General features: G+C 41.0%; 1 protein-coding gene across 2 annotated transcripts; it reads left to right on the top strand.

Annotated features, from left to right (window-relative positions):
* The first annotated feature begins 1,533 nt into the window (after positions 1–1,533).
* Positions 1,534–10,633, top strand: znf131 (zinc finger protein 131). 2 transcript variants are annotated; one of them, XM_037778755.1, is made up of 9 exons: positions 1,534–1,674; positions 3,883–4,030; positions 4,120–4,221; positions 4,855–4,999; positions 5,140–5,248; positions 6,015–6,206; positions 6,324–6,699; positions 6,845–6,975; positions 9,573–10,633. In XM_037778755.1, exons 2-9 carry the CDS (start codon positions 3,901–3,903, stop codon positions 10,095–10,097), a joined length of 1,710 nt encoding a protein of 569 aa, XP_037634683.1. In that variant the 5' UTR covers positions 1,534–1,674; positions 3,883–3,900; the 3' UTR covers positions 10,098–10,633. The 2 variants fall into 2 exon arrangements, with proteins under 2 accessions (XP_037634683.1, XP_037634684.1); XM_037778756.1 differs by lacking the exon at positions 1,534–1,674 and adding an exon at positions 1,778–1,913.
* The last annotated feature ends 2,671 nt before the right edge of the window (positions 10,634–13,304 follow it).

The following is a 13,304-nucleotide window of genomic DNA, read 5'->3' as shown; positions in this document are numbered from 1 at the left end:
CAGGAACACTTGAGCTGAACATTGTAGTAAAGTTAGTTGACTTGGTTGTATGCTTTAAAATTTGGGAATGCCCCTTGCTGCATACAAGCAGCATTACATACCGACATGGAGGTTTCACAGCAAATAATCCCCCAAGTAGAAGTTAAAATTGGAGATCTATAAGGACTCAAAAAAAGTAGAACAAAAACACATGGAGGCTGTGGTGCAGCAGAAAACATGCATCAGTTTACAGAGTAAATGCAGGTATCAGGTATCAGTGTCTATAAGCACAACCTGATCAGTGCAGTGAGATGCGATAGCTTTATGACCCAGTATTAGGCTACTCAATTACAGTGTCTGGCACTGCCTGAGACATACAGTATGCTCTTTATCAGGGCACACTGACCTGCATATAAAAATGTATATCAGTAAGATCTGAATTGATAATATGTATCCATACTAAAATGACTAACAGTAAAACAGATGACACAATATATTGAAAAACCTTTGTCGGCATAAAACATCCTCAGAGATACTTCACACTTTGGCGCTTACATATTTACATAGTAACACAGATACACCGTTATGTACAGTTTATTTGCCCCCACTCCTTTATAATTTAGGCCATTGTAATGCTGTCCTGCATTTTCATTCATTTATTTTATCATCATTTGGCTACTTTGCACCTCCCTTTATTCTGCATGTATGTGTTTTTCAACTTTTAATTTGCCTTACTATGGCTGTAGGCTATATTTTATTAATAATTAATTAATACAGTGTATACATTCTCTGTGTATATTTATTTTATTAGCATTTTAAAGTATACAGAGTATCCTTTGTTTGGATCAATAGTCTGTCTTATCTTATCTCTCCAGAGTTCAGCCTTATATAAGATGGGGGATGCATGCTGAGACATGTATTTTTGTATACACATGTATGTATGTTTTTTGCTTTTTTTAATATTCACATATTTCATGGTGATAATAGGCTTGCAAAAGTTGCAGTGTTATGGCATCTGAATGCTGACCCTGTTCTATAGCATACTGCTGCTGAACGAGAACTTACTTTTGATATATTTTGCCAACAAAACAATGCCTCTTCTTTAGTTATATTTGAAATTTGATTGCAGGACTGGACTTTTTCTTGTAATATCTTGTATTTTAATAGTCTGGTTGTGGTCCCTTTACTTGGGTAAAGATCTCAATACTAGCCTACCACTGCTTACCAGTAACAAGGATATAGAAACTGTGGTGTAATATAGGCCTACACTGTATAACAGCCTATCGCTTGAAGTGAATGTAACTTTGTGCATTAACAGGGCCTGGTACATTATGGAAATGCTTGTTGTGTATTATATATGGCTACTTTGACAGGGAAGATGCATTGTCATTCTTATTACTATTAAATAAATATATGATAATGTGATAAATATGAAATCGGTGTAGACTAGTTCTTAGTTTGCCTGATTCCCAGCAGGCTCTACTACTGGTGAAGAACATGTAAACAGTCGTCACTCACCGCCGTCACTAAGCAACGCTCCTCGGCGTCCTTCACTTCGCAAGGGATTCTGGGAATCTGAGTCCTGAGGATTGAACGACCGCCCTTTCTGGAGCGAGCAGAGTAGAACAGAGCTACACGCGTCGAGGGAAATATTATCACTAAACAACTTTCTGAAGCAGCGGAACCAGACCTGAGGTATGTATGCGGACAGTTTGTAACATGTATTTTGACCCACGGCGGCTAGAATTAGGAAATGTGTCTGGGAAAAGTGTATTTTAATGCGCGGTTTGATGACGTAATGTTGATTGTCAAACACGAAATGGCGAGCGTGCTAGGAGCAGGAGGCCCGGTACCCTCCTCACTGTGGGGCTGGAGCAGGTTCACCTCCTTCAGGTTACAGGATCCAGACGGTCACACTGGTAGATCTAGTCCTGGTGAGTCCGGCTGTGGTTCCAGAGATATCCCGGCTGTGTGAAGGGACCTGTGTTGTTCTTCTGTTGGGGGCAGGACTGAATGTTTGCTAGTGAAGCTAACACCGTTAGCCACATGATCATCCATGTCTGGGCTCCTTGGTTGGATACTATGCCTCCTGTCTCCTTGTGTGGCACCACAGGGTCCGCTCTTAAAGTTTAGCAAAGTTGTTTATTTGTACACTTCTAATTGGGAGTTGTTGGCGTTGAACCAGGTTCAGTAGTGATCTGGTTCTGATGGGCCCTCACCATCATCACCTTCACTTCCTCCTTCTGTGCTATGTTGTTGTTTGGTAAAGCCTTTCTCAGCTTTGAACCTCAGATACAGACACTTCCCCTCAACCCCAAACCATTTAACTAGAGTCTTACTGCCTTGTTTCTATGCAGGTCTGCCAGCTGGGCTCCTAAACTGCACACTCAGTGATGCAGTGATCACAATGTTAAATGCTTTCACTTAACATGTAATGGTTTCTGTTTCTCCTCAAGCAATTCTCTTAAATTGTTGCCATCCTTATCACATTGAAAGCATGCTTTGAAGAGCATTTAACACAAGTGCAGACGCTCACTGCATATTTCAGCTGTTCACAATATTCACAAACCTTTTCTCGTTAATGAAGCATTTGCTTATTCTGTGTCAGCCCCTTCACTGTATGATAATATGCAGAGCAACAACACTCTTGCGTCTAGAATCATTCCAAAGTCACCTAGAAAGGGACATGACAGGTTGGTTACCTGTTGCTTGTAAAATGAAGTGGAACCAGAGAGAGGAGGATGTGTGATGTTGGCTTGTGCAATGCATTGTGGGGAATATGTATGAAGGGGCAGCAGCTGTCTCACTGTGTCATATTGGACAGTGAGGTTCAATCAGACTGTTGTGCTGCGGTTCAGGAGAGGTTACACACACACACACATCTCATGTCAGGTTGCACTCACTGAGGTGATGGACTTCACTGCTGTCATGACACGGCTGCATCTGACACTCAAACTGTTTTATCCAAGGGGGTGTGATCAGGGTGAATATCACTGTTGGCTTGATGTAGTTGAAAATCTATAGCCTTATGTAAATGACAGTCAAGATATGGAGTCATAAACAGACTGCCCAAAATATTGAGTTAATTGTATTTTCTGTTTTGTTGTCTAAATGACTGCATTTGTTTCTGTTTTGAGTACGTTGTGTATACTATTATTCTCTATACTATTGTATTCTCTGTTTGCACTGTCCCCTTTGCTGCTGTCATTCTGCAAATTCTGTAGGATTATCTTATCCTATTTTATATCAAATGAAATTCTGACAAATAATGTGTTTTTTTTTCTTTCAAAATGATAAACTGATTTTATCCTGCCAAACATTTTCTTTAGAAGTAAGGCAGGCGTTTGTATTGACTGTTGTTTTTGTAAATGCCACCCAGAAATGGATATACTTATTTAGATTTTTTGTCCTTAGGCAAAATGAAAACTACTATTAGCGAAACACCATATAAATATTTCCAATTCCAAAACCCTTATTTGTTGTTTTTAACACTCATTACTGAAATAAAACAGTCCTTTGACACAATGTCCTCTTCAAACAATAAGAAGGCTGGATCAAAACAATGGAGGAAACTGTAACCAGGAATCCAGGTCAATCTAAGTGACATTGTGAGGCATGCATGTGTGTGTGTGGTCGGTTCAGCTCATAGCTGTGTTACTTTTCTCAAACAATATTAATACTTGTATGTCCATCTGCAACATTTAGTCTTGTATTTTATACCTGTCTTATTCTATTTAGCTTGTTTATATCCTAGTCTCTGTTTTTAATTTAATTTAAATGTCCTTTTATAATGTGTTTCTTTTGCACTTTGTCTCGATGTTTTATGTAAAGTGCATTGAATTGCCTTGTTGCATAAATGTGCTATATAAATAAAATTGCCATGCCTTTCTCCGTTCTCTGCAGAAAAGGATAAGGTCAATAATGGCGGCTGAGGTGGATGTGGAGCTGGAGGCAGGCAATGAGTACCCAGCGCATTACAAAGTCATGATGGACAAACTTAATGAACAACGACAGCTGGACCAGTTCACAGACATTACCTTGATTGTGGATGGTAAGTAGGAATACATTATAGGTCATCTTTAGGATATTAAAATTCCTAAGCAATGCTTCTTATATGTCCATGTCTCTTGTCTCTTGCAGGACACCAGTTCAGAGCCCATAAAGCAGTGTTGGCAGCATGCAGTCAGTTTTTCCATAAGTTCTTCCAGGATTTTACCCAGGAGCCACTGGTGGAGATAGAAGGTATTCTGTGTTTTTAATACCTGTGTTTTTAATATTTGGAAAAGAAAGTAGTCAGACAGCTCTTCAGTCAGGAGATAGAGCAAGACTGTAAACCTGTTCTTTGCAAGTGAACAACAACGTTCATTTTAAGATTACCCAACTGTTGTCAGCATCCATTAGAGAGGTAATTACTGTAATGTTGTAGCGGCAGATATATTTCCTTGTGTTCGTTACTTGAGCTGCAGCGATTAATCGATTGATTTTCAACTATTAAATTAATTGACAACTATTTTGATAATCTATTAATCGGTTTAAGTAATTTTTTAAGGAAAAAAGTTAAAGTGTTCTGATTCCAGCTTCTTAAATGTGAATATTTTCTGGTTTCTTTACTCCTCTATGACAGTAAACTGAACATCTTTGAGTTGTGGACAAAACAAGACATTTGAGGATGTCATCTTGGGCTTTGGGAAACACTGATCAACGTTTTTCACCATTTTCTGACATTTTATAGACCAAACAACTAATCGATTAATCGAGAAAATGATCGACAGTTTAATCGACAATGAAAATAGTTGTTAGTTGCAGCCCTATTTGTTACTGTGATACATCAAACAGCTTTTACTCACCACTGCTGCTCTATCATACTCTTGACAGGAGTGAGTAACACCGCCTTTCGCCAGCTGATGGAGTTCACTTACACAGCAACACTAGTTGTAGTTGGAGAAGAGGAGGCCTATGATGTCTGGAAGGCTGCTGAATACCTCCAGATGCAGGAAGCCATCAAAGCGCTCAACATTAAGTGAGTCTTGTTGCAGATGACCTGTCACCTACCACAGCTGATGACGCTAAAATTGTGTCACTCTCAGAATTTAATTGTGTGATTTACATATTCAGTGTTTTTTTTTTTTTGTCTCAACAATAGCTTGTCTTCTCTTGTAGGATAAATGAGATTGCCTCGCTGACAGCAAAGAGCAAAGGTAAAAAGAGGAAGATTGCTGAGACATCTAATGTAATTACAGAAACGCTACCTTCAGTGGAAGGGGAACAGGTCAGTATGTTCATGATGATCACACTGATACAGTTTTAGTTCCTTGCTAAGCAGTGGACAATAAGATCGGCTGAAATTTAACTGCATTTTTCTAACACTGAGATTCATTCTTGCCTAATGTATGAAGTGCACACAAGTGACCCCTACTCTGTCCACACATTTAATTGACAGTTCCAGGGTTATTATAGTAAACTAAAGCTGAAACTAAAATGAAAATAAGCAGTGACAAATATTTGTAGTAAACTGAGACTAAATATAAACTATACCCTTTAAGAAAAACTAAACTGAAATGATATTGCCTGGTTAAAAAAAAATATAAAAATTAAATAAAAATGAAGGTATATTCATTTCAGTTGTAGTTATTAGCTATAATATATCACTACCAAAAAAAGGAGAGAGCATGAATTTCCGTCAACTCGAGACATCGAACCACAGAAATTGAACGGACTTGACATTCCAGTAGATGGCGCTATGCTGCAATTGCTTCACTAAAGTAGTGCAAAGATTAAACATTATGGCCATTCCTACACAATTCTCCCACCATTAACTTTGTATGTATATGTAGCTACATACTTCTGAGACATTATAGCTGGCCTCAACGAAAACAAACTACAACCAAATATATACAAAACTAAAACTAAACCTTTCTGAAAAACTGAAACTAAACTAAGCAAATGCACTCTGAATATGAACTAAAGTCAAAACTAAAATAAAATAAAAAACGAATGAAATTTGGTCAGGACTGAATGTTTTCAATGTTCTGCAGGTGGAGATTGAGGTGATAGGGGAAGGGGCCATCGAGGTGGAGGAGACGGGACTGGAGGAGGTGGTCGATGCAGCAAAGAATGCTCAGGCTGCGTCGGATGACTCTGCTCTGGCTCTTCTCGCTGACATAACCAGCAAGTATCAGCAAGAGGAACCTACGTTACAGGTCATTAAGAAGGAAGGAATAGAAGAGGTATATTGACTTGTATTTGTACAGAACTTCATTTAAGCTGAGTTTACCATGTTTATTAAGTAAGAGTTCTTGATGTGAAAGGACTAACCCTGCCTTGCCTGTGTTTGTGCTGGGCAGGAGGTGGTGTATCAGGAGGAAACGGTGACTGCCTCCAAGGCGCTGGAGAACGTCGAGGTCGTAGAGGTCCAGATTTCCCAAGTGGACAACATGTTCCGCTGCAACAAGTGCGATCGTAGCTTCAAGTTGTACTACCACCTCAAACAGCACTTAAAAACACACCTGGGCTCGCTGGAAAAACCCCACGTGTGCAACCACTGCGGGAAAGCCTACACGCGGGAGGGCGCCTTGAAGCAGCACGTCAGCACGTTTCATTTTGATGCAGAAGAGCTGTCTCGAAACCAGAAACCCCAGAAGAAAGTGCACGTTTGTGAATACTGTAAAAAGCACTTTGACCACTTCGGACACTTTAAGGAGCACTTACGGAAGCACACTGGTGAGAATGAAAAATGAAGCTTGTTGTGTTCAGTTTCTTATTTTGCAAATTACTCAGTTTAGTACTGTCATAATTATGTATTGTTAACTTGTTGTTACACATCTAGCAATGAAATAAATGCTCGGCTTTATGCATGTATTTGTAGGGGAAAAACCTTACAAGTGTCCAGATTGCCATGAACGATTTGCAAGGAACAGCACACTGAAGTGCCATATGGCAGCCTGTCAGAATGGAGCCGGAGCCAAGAAGGGACGCAAGAAGCTCTATGAATGCCAGGTACAGCTTGTACACATCAAGGCCATCACTGCTCCCCTGCCAGTGCAGTGTCTACAGTAGAAAAGAGATTTCATTCTAGTTTTTGAACGTTTTTTTTCTCATTATGTAAATGTATTCATTCACTTAAAGCGGCAGTAGGCAGAATGTTTTTGGCATCACTGGGCAAAAATTCCATAATAACCTTTTATCATATTGTAATTCAAGTGTTCTGAGAGAGAACTAGACTTCTGCTCCTCCTCATGGCTCTGTTTTCAGGCTTTAAAAAAATCTAGCTTGTGACGGGAGACTTTGGGCGATCACAGGTCATTTCAGAGGGAGAGAGAGCGTTCCTATTGGCTGTTCATTCAACAGAGGCAGCTGTCAATCATTCGCCAACTCCGATGAAACGCTCAATCTAGGGAGTGCTGATCAAATATGAATCAATATTCTGAATATGATGATTCTGAAAACATTTAACGAGAGAAGTAGGCATTACAGTAACAGAATATTGATTCATATTTGATCAGCGCTGCCTAGTTTGATAGGAGTTCGCGAGTGGTTGACAGATGCTCAGAGACAGCAAGGCTCCAGCTCGGCTCTAGTTGGTTGTTTTCCTCCGGTCTGTGAAATCTTGCAGATCCCATTAGGAGCACCGGAGGACACAGAGGCACATGATTTCTTTCTTCAGATTACCTGTCTCATGCACTACTGTCAGGATATAGTGACCATTTTATAAAAATAACCTTTTTTAATCATATTTGTTCCAATTCTACCCACTGCAGCTTTAATGCTGAAAGACATAACTCAACTTTATTTATATAATATTGGACTCAGGGGGCCTGTATACTCGTAGGCAGAAGACAGGTGGGGTGCTATCCATCATAACAGATTAAAAGGGGCCTATAGAGAAAACGGAACACTTGAGTACATTTTTGTGAATTGTGGCAACCCTACCGCCTTGTGCATGTGACCTGGGTAGATGAAAGTGAGAGTAGCCTGAAGGAGTGGCTTCAATGAGAGGGGACAGGTCATCAGGGCCATGACTCTGTGATGAAGAAACAGTTTAGATTTTGGGACACAATAAAATCTTGACAGATAAATGATTTGTTTGACAGAAATATCACATCTAGCTAACCAAATTAAAGGGACTATTTGTGACTTTCAGAAATGCTTGTTAACAGCGACACCTATGGCCGTGAAATAAATGAAAGTCAGCGTCGGGATCGCGCTTGCTCGCTCTAAATATACCTGAACGAGCATCGCTCAAAACGGTGAGGCGACACACGTCAGCTAAAAGCACAATATCACTCTATATTTCAGCTGCTTGGCAGTAATGTTATCTGACCAGACGAAGGTCTCTCCATGAATCAATGCTGATCCTAGTGTTGGCTTTTCCTGCCTCAGTGCAGGCTGAGGCAGCGGGGCTCTGCAGCGTGTCTCCTTGCTCTCTCTGCCCGCAGCCGGAGAGAGCAGGGAGACACCGGCACCCGGTCGGTAACGAGACGATAACGTTTCTCTCTGCGGAGCCCCATCACTTCACAAGACACGGGAAACCTCTGTTGGTCTGGAGGAGCTGCAGCAGTTATTTCTGCACAAACGTCCACTGTACATTCACTAGATATTCTCAGAGCTAAACTAATTCTTCTGCAGTGTGGAGTGTGCGCTGTCTGAGTGAAGGTAAGCAGGCAGAAGAGGAGAGGCAGCAGCTACACGCGAACGCGCATATGCGAGCGCGCATGTGTCCCGACCCGGTACATTTATACACTTAAAAAGTTACAAACAGTCCCTTTAAGAAAAAGTGTGCGTAATGGTAATGAGATAGTCATACTTTGTTGAATGGGACATAATTATAGTGTCCTGAGTGTTAGACAGATTGGGATGAGCAGCTGGATTTGAGTATGACAGTCCATGGCAGCCCCATGAGTGGTAGGGGATGAATTTGGCCAGATGTTGCAGTGAGTTCACTTGTAACAGGAACTCCACCAGTACATTTATGGTGACAGTGAACTTTATCTTGTGTGTATGTGTGGGTTACCTCATGGGGCCATGGACTGTCTCAGGTAATGCCCAGACATTCTGATATATGCCTCATTTAGTGTGCAGCATTATGTATTTTGAATAATGTACTAATACTGTATGTGTTGACATATTGTCGCACAGTTTAGATTGTGGTGGCTTACCTTTGAGAAATGAATGATGTCTCAAGTGTTTCCTGCTAATGTAAGTCATTTCATATTGAATATTTGCCAATACTGGGCATATTAAACTTGATCCATTATAGGCCAGATATGCTTGAAGGGTGAATAATGTATTTCTGTATTAAAAAGGTCTAGTTTGCATCACAGCTTTCCATTCATCTTTACAAGTCAACAAAGGAATGGAATAGAGCTGCAGTCAAATAATTGATTGTTTGTTTTCCAAATACTCAAAAGAATATGTTGCTTTTCTTTGGTCTTACATTAGTAAATAGAATATTTTTGGCTTTGGCCTGCTGGTCTATAGACAACTGATGACCTCCCCTTGGGCTCCAGGATATTGTGATGGGCATTTGTTACTGTTTTGTGAAGTTTTAAAGAACCCCCAATTCCTATGTTACCTACTATTTTCTCCTCCATCAGGTCTGCAGCAGTGTGTTCAACAGCTGGGACCAGTTCAAAGACCATCTCGTGAGCCACACAGGCGACAAGCCTAACCACTGCACCATGTGTGACATGTGGTTCACCCACCCAAAAGAACTAAAGGTCCACCTCAAAGACATCCATTCCATCGAGGAAAAGACGGTCGAAGAACTGGTCATCACCGACTCCGCTGCCACCGCCGCCCTCGCCATCGCAACGCAGGGCATCGAAGGGGCCGAAACGGTGCTGCTGGACGACGGGATCCAGGTTGAACACGTCACGGTGGAGCCCGTGGACGTGATGGAGATGGAGGAGACTGCGACAGTCGTGGTGGAGGACGGAGGGGTGGCGGAGATGTGCGAGGAGGACGTGGAGAGGTTAAAGCGGGCCGGGGTGCAGATCCAGGTGGTGCACGTGACCACGACTGAAATTGACGGGCAGCAGGTGGTGAACTCTCAGGTGGAAGTAGAGATGGAGGGTGAGATGGTGAGCGTTGAGGAGGCAGAACAAGCGGTGGATGTATGAGAATGTGAAAAGGAGGATGGTGTCCTAAAGGACCGGCTGTGTTATCCTGCAGCTGACTTGTTTCCCATAAACACTGCATGTGGGATTACAGCATGTCACCTCAGTATGTCCTGCTGTCTGCCCTCACATTGAATGACTCCATTTCCACCGCCGCTCACTCTTTGAACTCTGAGTTATGGACAGAGTTACGAAGAGGCATCATTTCCTGCTAATGATCCTGTATTTATTTTTAAGCTGTTTGCCACCATATCAAATATTCTCAATGACTCTTCCGTGCTTCATCAATCAATTTGAATGTTTTTTTTTTCTTTGTGCCCTTATTTTACCTCAAATTTATATTATGTTCTCTTAGTTTGGGTCACTTGCCAAGACAATTTGATGACGATGAATGAAATGTTCTTGTGTCAGCGTATGTATGTTGCCGATGCTCCTCAGTGCTAATGCTACAGTTTAGTCCAAGCTTATTTTCATATGGACTTTTATTGTTTTTGCAGGAAAAACTCAGATATGGAATAAAATTGGTTTCCAGAATGGACTACAAGTCTTGCATCCATCTACTGAGATCTTGATTAGGGCTGTGCAATTAATCCCATTTCAATTTTGGCTTCCAACGATTATAATAACAAGATAATTGACGTAAAACAATTATTGTGCCAAATTCCGTTTCGCAATGACGGTATCGTTTTGTCTTGTGTTATAAATCCAGCACACCCCTTCCATTTACAGTGGTGCGCTTTTGCCCCACTCAGCAGGTCAGAGGAGGACGGGGAGGATCCCCTCGTGGGAACTCTCCCAGACGTTGGCCTATTTCCTCCGTGGTGCACCACAACCGGCTCTAGGTCGGCTTTGAAAGGCCCGGGGTGAAGGTGGTGCTTTACAGCTCCCCTCGCCTGGACAAAATTCTCTTTCTAAATGCATGATGTTTCCAAAGTCAATGAGTAATCGTGTTTAATAATCGTGATCTCGGTATAGACCAAAATAATCATGATTATAATTTGTCATAATCGAGCAGCCCTAGTCTTGATTATCTTAAACTGAACCCAGGGTATTGATACATACAGAAATGCTGTATTATTATAGATTATTATACCTTCAGAATGAGTTTTTCACTTCCTTAAACCTGCTCTGTATCTGTTGGATGTGTAAATGGACGACTGTTTAACTTAGCCCTTGCTTTTGCCCTTATCACTTCATAACCCTCTGAGACCCGCGATCCCGACTGACTTTACTGTCTTTCAAAGGCTGTAGCAGGTTCACTTTTAGAGCTAGAGTAAAGCTACTGATATCATATGAAACTAGAAAAACATTGGTACCAACCATGTCATGCTAGATTGTCGGGAAGAAGACTAAATAACGCTTCAAAGTTGGGCTAAATTTTGGCAAGGAAAAACTGGCATGGCCATTATCAAACGGGTCCCTTGACCTCTCTGACCTCAAGATATGTGACTGAAACTGGGTTCTATGGGTACCCACGAGTCTCCCCTTTACAGACATGCCCACTTTATGATAATCACATGCAGTTTTTGAATGCAGTATAAATGTGTTATTTTCTACCGTATTTGAATATTTCTACATACTGGGGATCCATAAACAGTCCTGGAATTCCATAAATTGGGTATCACTGTAAAGCTGAGACTCTCCAGTGAGCCCAGTTGTATTCATGTGTGATGATGTTAGTCCCCATAGTAGCCATTTCATTGTAGTGAGACCATTTTTTTTAAAATTTGACCTCACTGTATAAAATCTGTGTAAGACCTCTAGGATAATCACAGCCTCATGAAACTTTACAGGCACAAACTAGAGACCTAGAGCATTCAGAGGATGGATGGATCAGACTAGAGACCTAGAGCATTCAGAGGATGGATGGATCAAACTAGAGCATTCAGAGGATGGATGGATCAAACTAGAGACCTAGAGCATTCAGAGGATGGATGGATCAGACTAGAGACCTAGAGCATTCAGAGGATGGATGGATCAGACTAGAGACCTAGAGCATTCAGAGGATGGATGGATCAAACTAGAGACCTAGAGCATTCAGAGGATGGATGGATCAAATTAGAGACCTAGAGCATTCAGAGGATGGATGGATCAGACTAGAGATCTAGAGCATTCAGAGGATGGATGGTTTTCCTAGCTAGATTGACAATAAGGGGGTTTCTGAGCAGTTTACACAACAAAAGTGCTCGCCATCCAATCGCTGAAAAATGCAAAATGTCAAAAGTTTTTGATACCAAATCACAGCATGGCTTTTTCTATGGTGTTCCTTATGGTGTTCGTGTCTTAATGTGGTATATTAGAGGGATTATTGATCATTTTTATCAATTCTCCAGTGGTAAAAGACAGTTACATTTAGCACCAAATCTCTGTAAGAAATTGTATCAACCCCAAAATTGCTGCAACTACTTATGAGACATAATAGAGGATGGAGATGACCATCATATACTTCGATCATAATGTTTTAAGCCCTTAGACATGTTTACTATTTATTTTTAAATAATTAATTAATTAATTAATGTTTATTTTTGATTTATGACTACAAAAATTTGACACTCAGTGCTAAGCTGCATCTCAAATTAATCTTCAGGTTCCAGCTTTCAGATGATGTACTCCACTTCTATGTGACATCTACTGTTGACCTGCTATCTCCCCCTAAAGACCCCCTGGACCCCCCTAAAAAGACAGAAACAGGTCTGTTGTGAGTCTCAGACTGATTATATGCCAACGCTGTGTTAACAGCTTGTTTCCACGGCCCCCAAGTGGATAAAACATCAATGTAGTTTTGAGGAAGTTGGTGTAATGCAGACCAATGCTCATAAACCATACATTTTGGAAAGCTTTTTTTCCCTCCAAAAGAACATAATTAAGATGCTGGTCTAAGAAATAAAGTTATTAAAAAGCAGTTGGGGAAACATAAAAACAAATCCAAGAATCAAGAATCTGCACTTCAGATATTACATTATGATCCAAATGTGACCTCGATATGTTTTAGTCAATTTGATGAGGTTATGGCACAGGGGACTACATCTTTATATTAAAACAAACTACCACATGCACACACTCTCACTCACACTCTCTCTCTCTCTCTCTCTCACACACACACACAAACACACACAAACACACACCAGAATAGTGAGCTGGAGACATGGACCTCCTGCTGGTCCCCTGACCCCACCTTGACCCTCTGCTGTGCTAATAGGCTGGCAGGTG

Source organism: Sebastes umbrosus, chromosome 8 (genome assembly GCF_015220745.1).
Source record: "Sebastes umbrosus isolate fSebUmb1 chromosome 8, fSebUmb1.pri, whole genome shotgun sequence".
Classification (NCBI taxonomy): domain Eukaryota; kingdom Metazoa; phylum Chordata; class Actinopteri; order Perciformes; family Sebastidae; genus Sebastes; species Sebastes umbrosus.
This window is presented reverse-complemented; position numbering and strand designations above follow the sequence as displayed.

Excerpts from the sequence above, each read along its gene's own strand:
- znf131 (XM_037778755.1), top strand. The coding sequence starts at position 3,901 with ATGGCGGCTGAGGTGGATGTGGAGCTGGAGGCAGGCAATGAGTACCCA. Across the intron at positions 6,207-6,323 it reads AGAAGGAAGGAATAGAAGAG|GAGGTGGTGTATCAGGAGGA; the intron begins GTATATTGACTT and ends TGTGCTGGGCAG. Across the intron at positions 6,700-6,844 it reads GCACTTACGGAAGCACACTG|GGGAAAAACCTTACAAGTGT; the intron begins GTGAGAATGAAA and ends ATGTATTTGTAG.